Source organism: Leuciscus leuciscus, assembly GCF_965113295.1.
Source record: "Leuciscus leuciscus genome assembly, chromosome: 22".
Lineage (NCBI taxonomy): Eukaryota > Metazoa > Chordata > Actinopteri > Cypriniformes > Leuciscidae > Leuciscus > Leuciscus leuciscus.
Window position 1 is genome coordinate 8,532,020 of NC_138746.1, and position 18,412 is coordinate 8,550,431.

General features: G+C 37.8%; 2 protein-coding genes across 2 annotated transcripts in view; one reads left to right on the forward strand and one right to left on the reverse strand.

Moving 5' to 3' along the window:
* Positions 1–18,342, reverse strand: part of sema4ga (sema domain, immunoglobulin domain (Ig), transmembrane domain (TM) and short cytoplasmic domain, (semaphorin) 4Ga) — a 35,698-nt gene extending 17,356 nt beyond the window's left edge. The window contains exons 1-3 of the mRNA XM_082153625.1: positions 18,156–18,342; positions 11,326–11,626; positions 608–756 (exon numbers count right to left, since the gene is read on the reverse strand). Coding sequence (XP_082009751.1) covers positions 608–756; positions 11,326–11,452 — 276 coding nt within the window. The 5' untranslated portion in view covers positions 11,453–11,626; positions 18,156–18,342. The remainder of the gene's footprint in view (positions 1–607; positions 757–11,325; positions 11,627–18,155) is intronic.
* LOC309486368 (uncharacterized protein) overlaps positions 3,774–18,412 on the forward strand; it is a 43,324-nt gene continuing 28,685 nt past the window's right edge. The window contains exon 1 of the mRNA XM_082153651.1: positions 3,774–4,978. The gene's annotated coding sequence lies outside the window, so the exon portion shown is untranslated. The remainder of the gene's footprint in view (positions 4,979–18,412) is intronic.

Here is an 18,412-nt window from a genome sequence, read left to right on the forward strand (position 1 = left end):
GCGAACATCTTTCGAATTGGCTTTGTCCGCGACTCTGGAGGACTTGGAGTTAGGTTTTTCTTTGAGAAAAGAGCAAAGAACGGCACTTAAGTCACTCTTAAAAAAAGGAAGATGTGTTCGTAGTTTTGCCAGCCAGATATGGCAAAAGTTGAATCTATCAACTAGCTCCGCTGTTGGGAAAACGCTCTGGTTGGTTGAAGCGCTGTCCTATTGCGTGCAGAGGGAATTTGAAAGACAGCCGTTTATCCCGCCCCTCGGATTGAGCCGGGTCTATGGTGAGTTGCCAGACCTAACATCTTGATGTAGGTGAGGTCTGGCTTGCCAGGCTAGTTTGAAAGGCCACTAGCAATGTACATTCCCAGGAGATTTTCAAATTTCTACATTTCTCAAAAAGTATAAAGTTTGCATAATCCAAAAATAGATGGCAACACTGAAATTATTCACATAATGTTTGAATGCAGTCTGCATCTTAAGCAGTTTTTGATGAATTAATTACAGAATATTTCAGAGGAGAAGAGGAATAAAAATAGGATATTTCAGGAATATCAATACAGTTTTTGGCTGGCAAGCTCTGTAATGAAGTGCTGATGTGTTTGTGGGTACATACGGTCTGCGGAGAGCTGCTGGAGATGTCACTAGCCTGCAGGGCATATAAAGCCCCTCTAGCTCCCACGTACAACATGCCTGTCTCCTCCTCCAGCAGCAATAAACTGTAATTCAGCGTCAAGCCTCTGAAGCGCCTGCAGCCCAACAGCCCTGAAACACACAGGACATACCAGTTAAAGAAATATTTTATCCATAAAAGGGATCTGTAAACACTTCAGTAAGATCTGTGGGTGCTTGGTGTTGAGAAGACGAGCTGTTTCCTGTGTCAGTGAGACCATGTTTGACTTATTGGCATTCAACTTCAGCTTTGCTTTTCCAAATCTTTAATTAATCTTGAGGGATGCATGCTGTGGATATTGTGTGTGTCCCCATTATTCACAAATGAACATGTATAACACCAGTTAAGACACCAATATTAGTAAAGGACAATCACTCATTCCATAAGTGTAGGAGGTAGAACGCCCTTTTAACATAAAGGTGAGGTAATACACACACACACACACACACGCACATTCCTGGTTCCTTGTTTGCACAACTGCTTGTTGTGTATCGCACTACTGTGATGATGTTTTCACGACACATGGTGTTCGGTATGTGCACTGCAAAAATAACACCACGCGCTGTAGAGCATCAACACACACAGGACACACATCTCATTCGTGTGTAGGCAGCAGAACTGCATGCAGGGACAGGACAGGTTATGCAGCACAGCCAGATTTGGCTGACAACCCAGAGCATTACAATGACAGCAGAGCTGAAAAATACAGCTATGGAGAGAAAGATGGGAGCCGGCCACAGGCACAGCGTAAGAGAGGCAGACGGAAGTAGAGATGCACAGAAAAAGAGAGGCTAATTAAGGTGCCCTGTGACTCCCTGCTGACATAGCACTGCTGTATTACGCTAACATGCAGAATAGTCTGCATTTCCTCAATGCTTCCTGCTCACACACGCATGCTCAATACACTTAAACTTCTCTCTAATGCTTAAGCTGTCCCATTCATTCACTCTTCTATTTTTGTGTCTGACTGTGTAGGTTGATTGTGGTAGAAATGATAACCTACTCTGAGATTTAGTGTATTAACATCAAACAAACAAATTATATTATTTACGACCAAAACGTCTTTATCAAATACATTCAAACCATCAGCAACTCAATTCTTGACAAACATCTTCACACCAAGGACGATGATAACTATTCTATAATATTAATAATCACTCTGATTCTGTGAGAATAGGGGAGTCCACACCACATCGATAATAACTCAGAGGAATGATTTTATAGGAATCACTTTTAGAACTATATTTTTTCAGCTGATGAATGATAAAAACATTGACAGCCAATCAGATTTCACCTGATTTTGACACGTTTGAGCATTTAAAGTGGTACAGCAGAATGCGCTTATAATAAACAGAACGTTATTATCCATTATGTGGATGCTAATATAGTTATTGTTTATATATAGTTAACGTTCTTTGTGGGTGACAACAGGCCTTTACAGTTAGGAGAGCCATTCGCCAGTTTGTTTACTTTTGAATGCACATCAGGATTATCTGAAATCGCCCAAAAAAATTGCATGGGTTGAGAAACAAAAATATTGTTATCAAATGTAACATGTTTGCTATGTTTCATTGTGTTTTGGTTATCCCTGCTTTCCTGTGTGACCTAGTTTCCAAGTCTGTGTCAGCTTCATTTTAGTTCACCTGGTGTTCATTAATTATCTCATTAGTTCCCTTGTTTAGTCCCTGTTTTGTTCACTCCTTTGCCCAGTCTTGTCAGCGTTTTATGTGGTTGTACTATTTTGTTTCCTAAGTTTGCCTTGCCTTTGTCTTCATGCGCTTTATACAGCCACACGTAACAGAAGACAGGACCAAAACAATGATCATTTTTGCGGTGTCTTTTCTTTTCTACCTCTCTTCACCACGGACCTCCCCACTGTCCAGCTTTTATGCCTGGAGCAGAAAGACCACTCCCTGGAACCACATACCAGGGACTTTTTGGAGTTGGCGTGCCAAATGCACTATCCGGACCGCTTGCTCTGCGTGTTTTACCTCTCGAGTGGTCCAGGGTATGCCTTCCAGGGAGCGGTCCCAGTGACAACTTGGCCGCATGTGTGGAGTGGGTACTGGTGAACATTGCTTCGGCATTCACCATCGGCCCGGCGGAGGACTCAAGTCCCACTCCAGACCCAGAGGCCAGTCAGCTACAGCAGAACTCCACTGCCCGGAGCCTGTGCTCATCCACACGTCTGACCAGGTAAGTGAGACTGCAACAATGCCTGTCCCTGGGGGAGTACTAGTGGAGCTTGTGGACTTGAATGGAAGCCCCACCCAGCCTAGAGGTAATTTTTTTGGATTTATTTGAGGAAGTAATACCCTTGTACCTCCCATTACCGCTGGTCCCGCCCAGCCCAGCGTTTCCTGTGTCTCCAGTTTCCTGCATGCCCACCCAGCCTCCCTCTCAAACCTCCTCTACCAAATCCAGCCAATTCATCAGCCCTTCCTGGTCCCTGTCAGTCCCTCGGCTCATCCACAGTTTGTCCCCTGCAGTGCGGCGGATCCGTCTCGTGTCTTCCAGTCCCCAGCCTCGCCTCGTGAGGATCCCCGGACTCCACCTCAGTCCACCGACCCAACAGCTCCACCTTGGCTCAATGCTCCCTCAGATTAATTTCACAATCTATAGATTTCAGGTTTTCCTTATTCAAGGGCTGTACTTTGATTCATAAATAGCATTATGAATATAGCCATCAAATTACGTACCTTACAGGGATTTTGACAATGTTAACCAGATGAAATTTGACCTCTTGGGGTGAATGACAATTTAAAAATCAACAAATGAAAAAACATAACCATTACTCTGAATACTGTTCCCTTCAATGGTGCTTATGGCCTTGCTTCAAAACTCTGCTTCTACCGAACAGTCATAGAATTATAAAATAATAATTAGTGGGCAAGAGGTCATTAGACCGGAAGATTTAATTTATCAAACCAATTTCTTGAACCTTAAGAAAAGCTATGAGTCTAATCCGCTGGCTCAAAGTTAAATAGAAGAATGATCCACTCTGTTGTCTTTTCCAATTGCTGTCATCTCTCCTTTTAATATCTTCACCTCCAACCCCCATAACAGAGCCAACAATGTTAATAGAACAGATTGATTCACAGTGGTGGACGAAGTACACATACCATGTACTTGAGTTAAAGTAAAGATACTCAAGGTAAAATATTACTCAAGTAAAAGTAGAAGTGCTGCCTTTAAACATTCACTTGAGTAAAAGTACAAAAGTATTTGCCTTCAAATGTACTTAAGTATCAAAGTACTATGATTTTTTTTATGGCTATAATGTCCTATTATAATTTTTGTCACAAGACTCTTGCTTAACTCAGTCTACGTGAAGACTCGAATGTCACTCTTGGCACATCAATCTATTAATAAAATGACATTAATTAGTCATATATATATATATGAATTGAATACATTTTTTGTGTGTTTAATTTTTGACGGAAGGGGACTGTTCCCATAAGGTATAATACATTTACAGTATTTACTGTACATATTTTTCACGAGCGTCTATGGTCATAATTATAAACATCCTAATGTTATGATACATTCACATAAACCTGCACAATGCCATTGAATATATACACACTACATTATGGGAGCAGCCAATTTCCCTACAAAATTAAACACCAAAACGTATTAATGCAGTGTTTCTGCTACTCCTCAGAAAAAAAAAAAAGGCTATTATAGCTGCTGCTCTCTGCCCCGCTTAAAATCATTGGCAACACAAATTGTTTGGAACTATTGAGAGCTACACGAATCACGTGACCGCGCGGCGGCGAGATCACAGTAGGCTTGTTCGACTTGAAACGGCACTGCACAGACCAATCGGTGAATGACATTAAAATACCGCAAGAGCGATTAGAGAGTAGACGGCTCTGTATGCTTTTCAATCGCTCTCGCTTCAATCAATTTCATACTTTGATGTCATAAACTGATCGGTCTGTGCAGCGCCGGTTCAAGTCGAACAAGCCGCGTGTGTCGCAACCTCTTATATACTGTCTATGGTCGCAACTCTCATATTTAACGGCTCTGGTTCGCGCTTAGTAGATACCGCCAAGGCAAGTTCAAAACAAAGCGCGCACGTTGTAGGCTACTGTGATAGGTGGCTCGTTTGACCAGTTAAGTTTTTATCCACTCATAAATAAAAAGGAACGACTGATTTTGAAAATGTAGTAGAGTAAAAAGTAAGATATTTGACTTTGAAATGTAGTGGAGTTAAAGTAAAAGTCTTCCCAAATTTAAATACTTCAGTAAAGTACAGATACGCAAAAAAGCTACTTAAGTACAGTAACGAATTACATTTACTTCGTTACTGTCCACCACTGTTGATTCACTCAGACATTCACTATCAGATTACAAAATGTGTTTTCCACAGTCCTCCAGGATATTATATTGCCACTCTTCAGTGGGCAGTGTTAGCCTGGAGAAGTGCTAATGGCAACCTCAAACCCACGGAGCCCAACTGAGCTGAGAGTTTCACAAATTATTAGTGTAGCAATGTAAAATATGTCTGGTCACAAAACGCATTACACATATTGAACGTTGTCATACTGACAGACACATCACATTTAGGTTGTACTTTGCCACTAGGCACCAGATTCAACACAAACAGAAGTTCAAAATGGTAAACGAATTACAAGCCAAGGTTATTCAAACACAACCAAGGTTTACGTGAGCACAGCACAGAGACCTCCACAATATTCCCGCGCTGGGGTGAGCAGAGCAGCTTTGAACTTCAAACAAATGTCAAGAGATGTGTAAAAATGGCACCGGCCCAGCATAAAGCAATGCCTTTCCTAACCAGACCAGCAACCTGACTGACAGCAGTCTACAGGCCTGCTATTACGCAGACACAAACCACACAAGTGCTTGTCATTTTCAGGCACATGGTAGTGCAGAGTGGAAGAACGCTATTATTTCCCCAAACCGGAATTACTTGTTTTCCTAAATGCTTGAATAGAGCGTCTCAAGACTTTAAAGCTGTACAAATGGTTGTCTGTTCAACATGGTCATGAGATCTTACAAGGAACTGATGTAGATCATTGAAACATTGGCAAATTAAACAGACAGACAATGAGTTTATTCAGTGGAAATGAGTTTTGGCTTCAACCTCCATAAAGTTCTATCAACATAAAGTTTGGGATTATCAGTGTAGCTCAACTTATAAACAGTGTTTCCCTTGAAAAAGTAAAGTAAGGGATTGATCTTAACCTTTCTCTAATTTAATTACAGTTACAGGCTGATGTAATTGAAATACATACTGCATAGAACAATTCTGTTTAAAACATTAGTGGATTTAACATCAAAATGTAACATTTTTAATGTAACCTTCTCCCTTTAAATACAGTCCAATAATAATTTATGCAATTTTATATTACTTATTTGAAAGAATTAAAAGAGCGGTTTCAAGCATTGTTCAACTGGTGGAGGTTGATATGGGATTTAGAAAGTAATTATTAATGCAATACTTTTAGTACAGCAATCTACACTGTTGAAGATGTAATAAGTAGCTAGTAATTAATTACCTTTTTAGAGTAACTTAGCTAACACTGCTTATAAATGAGTTTTTTACCATATCTTTTTGGACATGATACCATGCTAATACTATTCTTTTATATAGAAATACAATGGTAATGTTTTGGGTCGTAAACCCATAAAATGTCCATATTGTTCAACAACTGTTCAAAAATCTTCAATTTATCACTAAATTGTGTAACTGAATGACAAAGAATGCTGCGTAAGACTTTATAAGTACTTGTTACATACAGTATGTTACATGTACTTACAAGTAATAACAGTAAATTATGCATAATTACACGCAACTTACCCTCAACCAAACCCTAATCCTATCCTAACCCTAAAGTACGTGTTAATTACAATTACTCAGTACTTAAATATCTATTTTTTATAATATATAAATATATATTACACTATAACAATGACACCTTAAAATAAAGTGTAAACGAATGCTGTTGTTCGCTAATAGAAAATGCTAGCTATAACAATGTTTACACAGTAGATAGTAGTCGTAGAAGTAGCCCCCCCTATTTTCATAAAATTATACACTTATAAGAAATTCTAAATAAATAGACCAAATGAATAAACTAAATACATAAAACAGACTAACAACTCTAAAAACATAAAAGAGTCTGTTTGATGTGGTGCAACGGATGACGTCACAACTCCCTTGCATTTATATACACAGGTATATGAAACCATTCAATACCATGGTATAACCCTCTGACATTATTGTTCAATGCAACCACCATAGCAAATATTTTAATCTAAATATTCCGGGAATAAACAGGCATTTAATTGCTATTCAAACATATAGTTATGACTCTAAAAACAATATCTCAGAACTATGACAACTGATACACTCTCCTGCTTTTACCAGATGTATTTCAGTCTGGTATAAGATCCACTGTGGTGTAACAATGAAGCAACAGAGAACAATACTAGCATTTCTTGTTCTCTGGATGAAGTATAATCCAACCATTGTGACCGGTAAGGTGAGGCAGCAGCCGACCAAAATGACTCACCCACTATAAGAAACGCCATCTGACTGTAGCATATTTTATTTGTCAACCACTGCAGTACACAACATTGCTAACAAGAAACTCACGATATACACTAGTGTTCAAAAGTTTGTGGTCAGTAAGATAAAAAAAGAAAAGAAAAAAGAAATGAATACTTTTATTCAGCAAGTATTCATTAATGCTGTTCTTCTGAATGTTCTGATCAACCATCAGTATTAATAGAGGGTTGGTCCACTCTAAAATCACTCTTCTTTTCCAGTAGATCTTGTTATAATGAAAAGAGAAACAGGCCCTCACCAAACTCTGGCCACAAAGTTGGAAGCTCAGAAATTCTCTAGAATATCACTGTAAGCTGTAACATTAAAATCTGTCTTCACTGGAATTAAGGGCCTAACCGAACCTGTCAGTTAGAAGGGGATGTCAACATGCAGCTAGCCATGTGGTGAATATGCAATGAATAACATCAGACCTTAACAACTGACATTACAGTAGTACATTTACTTAAGACACTCCCATCCAGTCTGCGCTCTGCACACACACACACACACACACACACACCTCCCCCTGTCTCCTGAACTGTAAAGGTTAACTAATTAACAAATCAATATGACATCCACAACATGATTCAGACTGTCGTCCCAGAGGCCTTGTGCATGTGTTGTGAGAGAGAGACGTGTGTATTTGCTAAATAAACAAATGAAGGTCTCCCGAGAACCAGCGAGGAACACGGCGTTCACCGTCATGTTTCAACCAGTCACATCATGCAGTTTCACAGCAGTGTGAGCTTTGATATTTGACAGAAGCATAATGAGTGTGCTCAGTGTGTCTTTGAGGAGTAGGCTACAATACATACAGTGTAAATATAATTTACACTGTCCTCCCTCAGGTAGCCTGTCACTATCTCTCTCTCGTGTCTCTGAGGGTTACTAGGTATAAACTAAAGTACAGAGCTCTCTGAACTCATTAATGATTAAGCAGCCTCAGAGAAGTAATCAATGGTTTTTAGAGGTGCAGGATACTGACTCTGTTTCTGCTTTGGGGTTCCTGAGACATACAGCCCAAATTAAATGTTTGTATGTTAAATTTAATGATCTTGCATCAACATGAAGGGTTTAATTTGCAATAATGACAGACTAGCTGTACATAGTGCTTACAAAAAAAAAAAAATTGGTATGACATATTTATTTATACCATATTACCATAAACAGCATATTTCATTGTAAACTCAAAAGTAATAAAATGTAAAATAATCATAAAAATAATAATACTTGAAAATGAATAGTATACAATAATTTAACAATATTATCTTTACAAACAAAAACAAAACAATAAATAAATACAACAACAACACCAACAATAAACAGTCATAGCAAATCTTTCAATTTGTTATTTGATAAAAATTCTTATATTTTCCCAGGATAAACTTTATTAAAAATGTCCATTAATGTACTTCCTAAACAAAAACTATAAATTATTACATGTTAGAAGAAAGAGAGCACAGATTGTTATGATTGAGACACACGGCTATGTACAGTATGAAACTTTTATATACCAATTATACACTTTAATGGTCATTATATACAAATATTTGATGAAAAAAATATAGAGATTTTGATTGGAAAAAATATTTTAGCCAATATATATCTCACAACAGACACACTATTTTTGACAAAAACGCATTAAAAAAAGACTAAGAAATGAATGAATAGAGGTAATTTTGACCTAATTCACACAGTCTTGGGGTAATGATACACAAATTGAATTTCTTTCCATCCTATGACCAAAAAATATGAAAATGACATTTTTTCATGTGTCAGAAACAATTTTTTTTAGGAATACACGAATTCTGAAATAAATTATTTTATAGATAAAATATTTTTTTAAACATAGCCTTCCGGGTCAATGCATTCTTTATGCATTCTAGAGTTTTAAAAGGTATTTGTTTTCCTTTGGTCATGTCTTATCTCACTTATGCCGGGGACACACTTAATGACCAGCTGAAACATTCTAAGACTGAACTGAACACACTTACAGACTTTTTCCAACGACTGGAGCAGATTTTAAAAACCGGCTGTGAACACCGACTTAACGCAACTGTCTCTGACTCAGCGTGTCTGGGCATGATCAGTCGTAAGTATCAAATTCAGTCGTTAAGTGTGTCCCTGGCTTTAGGGAACCAAGTGATCCAAGAACACTAAAGTTTTAATGTATTCCTTCTTACACACTTTCATCTCTTGCCTGTTGCTGAGCAGGGGTTTGATATGAACTCAGATTAATTGATATCTCATTTTCCACTCACAGTGATAATCTGAGCTCATGCCTGCACAGGGAGGCTTGATGAAATGATGAGGAGAGATGAGCCCATTGGTTTCTGTAAATGCAGTAGAAGCTGCTAAGTACTTTGATGAAAAGATCTGTCAGACTGATGTATACAGGGATGGATTATGGTCCTGCAAGGCTCCAGCCACACCAACCTGCTTTTTTCTTAGTGCACTTCCCTCTCAGCTGCTTCTCAGCTTGTGCACCACGCAAAGTCGTTTATAGGTACCCTAAAAATGTATTTCAATAAAAATATAATAAATGTGTAAACACTGAAGTTGCACACTGCTTGACGCAAGACAACTGCAACTGCTGTTTTTATACAGTTATATGGAGTAAGATTTTGGACCCATTAAATTTCACTGTGGGCAGGGCTACACACCATAATGGCACAAAAGTACAAATCAAGGTTAAATTATAGTTAACTAAAACTATTTAAAAAATAAATAAAAACACATTTTATTTCAAGCAGGTTTTCAAAGCAACATTGCTCATTTTCATTTAGTCGATGTATTAAAAGAAAGAATAAGTAAAACTGATAAAAAAAAATTATAAACTAAATAGAGCTTTTTAAAAAATAAAATACAAAGAAACAATACTGTCTGAAACACACAACAAAATTACTAAAACTTTAAAATTAAAATAGGAAAAATAAAAACTAATTCAAAATATTAATAAAAACTATAGTATCTCAATGATACTAAAATAACAGTGTAGCATCAATGAGCAACTGATTATGAATGCATAATTGATTAGATTGGAAGTAATAAATGTGTAACATGATATGTTTTGAACTGAAGAGATTTTTTAAGCAACTAACTTGTTCACAACACATAACTCAACTTCAACAAAGCACAGCATTATTGTCCTGGAAGAGAGTTTCAATCATCTGAAGGTGAGAAATGGTTATAAATAGTAAATAATATGTTGCTTTCCACATGTTTAACGTAGTTTGCAACTTAATGCAAATATAATCCTCCAACACTATTTGTAATCGTCTTCTGCACTGAAAATCTGCTGCAACGCTCCTCCTCTAGGTCACTGAACTGGCAGGAAAAGGTAGGACGAGTCTTGGAGAGTGAACCTGCTGCTCTCTCAATGTTTTTACACTCAACACAGGCCTCAAGTCTCTCAGTCCTCTGACATCTCTGCGATTGTGTAACTAAACGCAGGCGATAAAGGAAGCCTTAGGTTGACTTATTGTGCCTTCTCTCCTGCATTTCTGCTTCACAGATGTGAGAGAAAGCGGTTTTAATGTTCAACAGCGAAGAGAGATACAAAATTCAAGCTGGCAAGCAGCGAGTCATCTAAACGGCTGTGATAGAGCTCTTGCTTACATCTGAATGATTAAGTGCATAGTTGTAAACAGTCCCTGAACCCACTCCCCCTCATGTAACCACACAGCTGATTCACTGCATCTGCCTAAGCACCCATTTTTATTTACTTGAAAATTAACTGTGCTGAAAAGTACTGCGGTGCCACAGTAGTACCATGTTACAGTGATTCTAATGGACACATAAATGATTACACTTTGCTTTTTACCATGGTAATGAATGATTGTCATATTTAACTAATAGTTTTCACATAACATGACAGATGTATAGGAACACCCACCTGGAGGGCTAAAACAAGGCTTTCCTCCATTGCCTGCCAGTCATTTTACTAATATAAAAGTACTAATGTAGTAAGACAGTGATATTAGAAGACCAAATTCAATGCATATTCAAACTCAGAATATAAATGCAACGCACAGTTTCTCGCTAAGCATTTAAAAAAAAATAGAAAACACCATTTGTATCATACCGTTGGAGAAGACCGTAGTTCTGGGGGTCACATCCAGGTCTAGCGGGGGTCTGAAGGGGTAACCCCATAGAGTGGACACAATACACAGCAAAAGCAGGAACAGCAGCCATGCACTATGGGTCATCATCTTCAGTCTGACCAGGAGGGGTCAGTACCACAAGACCACCGCCCACCCCCTTAGAAGGGAGCAGGAAGTCACTCACGCCGTCTCTGAAGACCCTTTCCTCAGGTGTGCACAAATGCTGTTGTTTTACTCTTATCTAAGAAGTCGAACAGCTGTCCTTCCCTCGAGCAATTCACTCTGCAAAACAAGAAAAAAACAAGATGGTTAAAATGTCTAGTCAGTGCTGATGTCATAGTTAAGCTGACAGGTGATCAGGTGAAGCGTGTGCACTGACGCTGTAGTTAAATCAGGTTTCTTAAATAACACAATTCAACTGTGGTTCCCTGCCCATATCGCCGAAGGACAACTTACTATCAAGATTCTCATGTTTGCATGGAACAAAGGAACGTGGGCATGTTAAAAGGAAACCAGTGCACCCTGTGGCACTAAAAGGTTACCTTAATAGAAATGAACTCTTCTTTTCAAATATAAAAAAGCCTGAGTGGCACATGCACAAAGCACATGGACACCCAGAGACACGTCAAACGAAGATCAAAGGCTTTATTGGATGCATCACCGCGTCCAATGACACCGACCTTTCAGGCCTTTAATCCTGAGCTCAGTCTGAGGTGACTGTGTAGAATAATAAGCCAGTGATTAAAGTATGACAACTGAATAGTGCGAGTCCTAATCCAAAAGAGCCATGACTTTATCCAAATATCACAAACTCAACCAGAGCTCATCTCTGACTTCTCTCAGCTTGCATCAAAAGCAGAGTGGCTTAGTCTGGAAATGCTCTAGGGTTTTCATATTCAGAGTTCATGAGAATACTGCAATAAACTATGTGCGCGGGAGAAATTAGGAGCTAACTACATACGTTAACGTCACCTGAACAGAATATTCCAACACAGTTTAGTTTAGTAATAACAAAGACTATAGAATAACACAAGATTAGCCACTCGTATTGTTTTGAATGGGGAAAAGTGCTACGCTCAATATGGTGGAATAAGTCCCGCCTTCTAAATAAGAGCCAATCGCCGATTGGTAAAGTCATCGTGTCACTGCAGCTGCCGTTAGAAGCTCCGGTTTCAATAGAAACAGTCAGACACAAGCTTCCACTGTGCATGCACATTTGCTTAATCCAGCCTTAAAAATTTTGTTTTCTGTCATGATTCGAGCGTGTATAAACAAAATTGATTTCAAATATGAAATTTATTCGTAAGCTTGTGGAACAGTTTTGGAGAATTTGATGTTTCCCCATTCAAAGAGATAGGAGCTGCACTTGCATGCCCGAGAGGCATTTCAAAGATGGCCACTGAGTGAAATGACTTGTCTTAAAGGGACTTTGGTAATAATGACTTTGTGAATTTCTTCAATGAGAAAATCGAAAGCATCAGAAAAACAACTGTTTAATCTTTGGCAGCATTTTATGATTCAGCCTCATTATTGCCCCTTAAGAACAATTACAGTGCTTTTCAACTATCGGACAGGAAGAGCTAAATAAACTTATCATTGCATCTAAACCAACAACATGTTTATTAGATCAAATACCGACTAAATTACTAAAAGAGTTGTTACCTACAGCAAAAGAGCCTCTTCTCAATATTATTAATACGTTTTTATCTCTAGGTCATGTCCCAAGACCCTTCAACCTGGCAGTTATTAAGCCTCCTCAACTAAATCCAAATGAATTGTCAAATTACATACCCATTTCATATCTTCTATTTATGTTTAAAGGGGTGGTACAATGCCCTTTTCACAAGATATAAGTCTTTGATGTCCCCAGAGTGTGTATGTGAAGCTTTAGCTCAAAGTACTCAACAGACATTTTTATATAGCATGTTAAAATGGTCACTTTTTGAGGGTGAGCAAAAACACACAGTTTTTGTGTCTGTTCCTTTAAATGCAAATGAGCTTCTACTCCCAGCACAGAGGGCGGAGCTTCAAGAGTTGGTGTCCTTTTATCTCACACACACATGCACTGGAAATTTCAAACACTTTTAGCCTTTTATGTTCAAACTGAAGATAGAATGAAGGAGAGATTCAAGAAGAAGTGACAACATGTAGAAGCAACAGGACATTTCTGAATGGTTAGTTGATGAATTTATGTAGCTTATGTGTAGTTATCTTCTAGTCATTGATTAGCATATTCTGTCTTGATAATCTATAAATCGCGTTCCGAGGGCGGGTTTATGTAAATTTTAGGGTTAGTGATGTCACTAACCCGGCAGGAATGTTGTGTAGTCCTTACCAGCCGTTTGTTGTAGTCCTTAAAAAGCTATTTCTTTAAAAGAAAATATCTCCCTTTGCTTTGAGCGTTGTAACTTTAAAATACTAAAAAAAGTTGTGTCTGCTTAATTGTGCTCCTTCTTGCAAAAAAGTGATTTATTCAGGATTCAGGCCATCATATCTGACCATTACCATTTTGTTTGTTTTTTAAACGAGGAATGATCCAAGTTAACGTCAGTAAATTATGAAGTGCCGTAAGCACCCAGTAATAGGGGTCATCGAGATGACGTGAGTAGTACTAAATGTTGCTCAACTTAGAATAGAATAAAACTACTTTTTGAAAGTCACTAATACCACTTGAGTTATGGATCACTGGATCTAATGTACGAACATCAATTTAATAAAGATATCTATCAAAACTACTATTAACCTCTTTAGTTCTAAAACATTTTTCTCCATATTGGCACTGTTAACTATCCTTCCTGCTGTTGGTTCATTAGGTTGTTACTGACCTGTAAGGACATGGTTGTTACTTAAAAAGGAATAGTCATTGTGTCACAGACACACAAACACACACTCAGTCTGATGTGATTTAGAAGGACAGTGGCCTGAGCATCCAACTGTTCGCCTCCCTTCGCCCACTACTCTAACACACTCAATCCCTCTCTTCTGTAAACACTCCAGACTTCTCCCCCTCTCTCAGATAAACACACTCTCTCTCCCTCATTCCATTAAACAAGCTTACGCACCAGATGAGCACTGTTTTCTTTTCCCTCTATCTCCACTTCAGAGAGAACATTCCCAGAGGCTTTCTAGGCCTCAGTATTCTTGTTCATTCAAAACTATTTCACTCCTTTCCTCTCTGTTTAAATGAAACACACAAAACAAAACTCTCTCAAACATAACTGCACAGATGTGCTTGAATTCACACCTGCTATAGCACGGGAATCAGCAGCACTGTGCCAGAGAAGTTCATCGCATCAGCATAATTTATTCCTGATGGCAAAGCTGAATTTTCAGCATCATTACTCCAGTCTTCAGTGTCACTACAGAAATCATTCTAATATGCTGATTTGGTGCTGAAGTAACATTTAAATAAATGTAAATAGTGTAAATATTGTAATATATTTTTTAGGCCATATCCATAGTTTGCTCAAATCGTTTTGGAATTTTTTTTTTTTTTAAATAATCACAAATTATTGATTTTAATAAAGAAATGATTTTTCATCACAAAAATATGCTTTGAAAGGTCTGTGGAAAAATTCCTCCAGGGGCTGATTTGTGTCAACAAAGCATTAGCAGAATTAACAGAATGTGGTATTAAATCTGAATGTTTCAGGAATCAAATAACTTTTCTGCTGAAATGCTCAGAGAACAGTGTGGATTGAAAAACAGTTTGGTCCAAAACTAGAATCCAGTTTAAGTGTAAGAGGTTTATGAATGAAATCCATTACAGGATTATAACTGCACAACCATCAGCAGTATTATTATTCTGCCAATTCAGATGTCCTAGAGAGAATGAGAACTGTGAAGAAAGAAAGATAGAATAGGTCAGGCACACAAGGAGCAAGATCTTCCCAGAGGAAAATCTCTTAGCACTAACACCATAAAAAAGCAAATGAAAGCAAATTAATTGGCGTCCACTGTAGCCCACAGCTCAGCACAGTGGTCTTATGCTGTGTGGTCGCATCAGACAGAAAGAGATCAGTCGAACACACACTGCTATTTCTTATTCTGCTACAGAGCAGCAGAGATGGGCCAAAGCCAATTCGAAACAATATAAAATCAGCTGCAAGTTCATTTAAAAATAAAGTGTTGAGTTGTACAACAGGGTACATGGTATCAGGCTGTAGGATGGACTGAATTAAGTGAAAAGAATTGAGCAGCTGCAGAGAGAAAACGATAGCTCTGTTTCTGCAAGCAGCTCAGCTCAATAGTGACTGCATGAGACTTAAAGATTCATGCATCTTTAAACAGCTGTCAATCACTTTGAGCACATTTACATCCGAGTCCCTCAAAAAAGAGAGCAGCACCGACAAGCACACTATCTTCATATCACGATTTCATGAATGTAATCGAATGACAACGACATGCTATATTCCATGCGTTAATGACCTGCAGGGACTTTGTGAGTGAATGCATAACCAAAATTTTGACATTTAAACACTGCATTTCTTAATTTACAGACCCTTAGCAGTCTAAAACAGCAGACCAGCTGAAGGCCTTTTGAGTGTCTACAAATCTGCCTAATAATCGTCCGCAGAAATTCAACAGCACATCCGACATCTAGTTCATCGTCACTGAAACATGATCCATCAATATTCTAGCACAAGGCAATGAACGAAGAAAGTAAATAAATAAATAAACTTTTCATAGAGGATGGCAGACCAATGAAGCTAGCCTAAGATATTATAACTAAATCAATGAGACTAAATCAATCTTATGAATGAGAATTGCATGATTATGAAAGCCGTCTTTTACAAAAATGTTATTCTTGCATGCATAAGACCATGAGGATAAGCAATGATAGTGCCTGATTGTACACTGGGTCATTGACCGGATGCTGAATCACATGAGGGACTGTCTCTTTTTCAGTTGAGAATAAAAAAGACATTCTGTTGAACTATAAAAAGCAGTTAATAGAGAAGAAAAATCATATGGCAGTATGCAACAAATCCGTCTCTAAAGGCTTCTTTGCACAGCTGAGTTATAGCTGATCTGAGCAGCTCTGTATCTGCTTCAAATTCAGAAACAATACCACATAAATGTCATTGTAAAAATGCAGCTTTGACCCACATCAGTCCCTATAGTATCAGTGACGGCTCTGATGCTGCTTTGCATCTGTGTAAAATGATGCAGCTTTAAACTTTGTTGATGCCATGAGAGAGCATGTATTTTGTTATTTAAAATCGTAATATGTAAGACAGCACAAGCATTAAACACTTAAGACTTTCTGAATTATGTCAATTATGTGTTTTTATATTTATAAAGCAATTATTAGATATTTCAATTTGGTTATATTCTTGACAAGTACATTCTGCTACTGGTGTGTCGCTAAAAGACTTTCTTCTCCCAGATGCCATTTAAATTGGACAGTTAAATGTGTTTGTGCCAGAAAAACTGCCCAGGAAATTCTCACTGTCAGGTGAAGTAATACTTAATGCATTAATCTAAATAAACGCAGACATGTCCACATCTTTCTGGCACGCTTTCACATCACGTACCAGTAGCCTGAAGTAGCCTATCTCTCAGTCATATGCCCTTTAACACAGTTTAATGGTTAACTTTTAATGAACTGCTCTTTGTCAGAAATATTTTACATTGTATGGCAAGCTATTCTCACATGTATTCCCAGAAATAAACTATATATCGCTAAAAGCGATACATATATCTATTTTTATGTTACTAGTGTAACTATTCACTTCCTACTAGCACGTTTCCCAAGTGTAGCTTTTTTCTTATTCTGCTTTCTCTTGTAGTACGTACTTGCAACCATTTGCTAGCTCTTAATACTTTACCACTAGTCACTTACCAATACTTACAAGTGAGTATTACATTTTTAATGGAAACAAATAGCAAATTCGGTGGAGATACATATTTTAGTTTTACCATTACTTATTTCTTATAGTTACCAATATATATACACCCAATAGTTTCTAGTGTATTAGAACTTTATTTATGAGAAATTAGTATATATCCTGCCTGTTACAGTAACATTTTTATCTCACCAATTTTTTTTAACTTATTATTAGTGTATTTCAGAATGCGCTAAAAACTCATCTGTTTTCATTAGCATTTGATAATGTTTAGGATTTTGCTGTTTGTTGTTGTGTGGTATATGTTTTATTGGTTCTAAGTTTTTTTTTTTTTTTCTGTACAGCACTTTGGTTTCCACATTGTGGTGTTGAAAATGCTTTATAAATAAAGTTTGAGTTGAGTTATATGAAATGACTACTCAGACTGGTAGTTCAATCTAGCAAGAATAAAATATTAATAACAATTTGAATACCCAGTATTGTCTAATAAATAGTTATTAGAGTCTGTCCAAGTAGTATTAGGAAGACTATAATACTAGTAAATATTTGAGTAGTTACAAAAAATAGAAAATAGTTACTTGTCACTACTGGGATTAGTGACTGGTATTAAACAAATAAGCATTAGTGACTAATTTAATTCTAGTAGCCTAAAACAGAAAAGGGTGCAATTGGATTTCTTCCTAATAGTTAAGAACTAGTCAAACAATTCTTTTTAAGTAATAAATGTTAAGGCGGCTTGCCATATACGTTGGTATTTCGTCTGTGTGAAATTATAAATTCCAGCTTTTTCGTGTCGTCTATATGATGTTGTCTTCACTCAACAACATGTAAGAGACTTCATACTGATCTGTCGGAAAGAACTTCACTTTCGTGCGAAGCTCACCATTAAGGTACAGACGTGCATTATCGACAACAAATATCACAAAAAGAAAAAGTGTATAGTATCAAAGTGGTCTACTTACTGAAATGCCTTTCGTCACAAACCGTCCAAAAACGCAGGAAAGTCGTCTAGTAGTTACTGTAAAGCCGAGTAACGTAAGAAAGAGCAGAGGCGCAGAATGAACTCAGCTGTGATAGTCTCTGCGCTGAGCGTGCCCGCGCGCGAGACTCGTCACTCGTCACAGGTATAGCTACTGTACGCCCTCCTGCGACACCATCTCACAATACGCTCGAGCAACAAACATAATGGGGGGGAAAACATTTGGGCTACCGCCTTCCT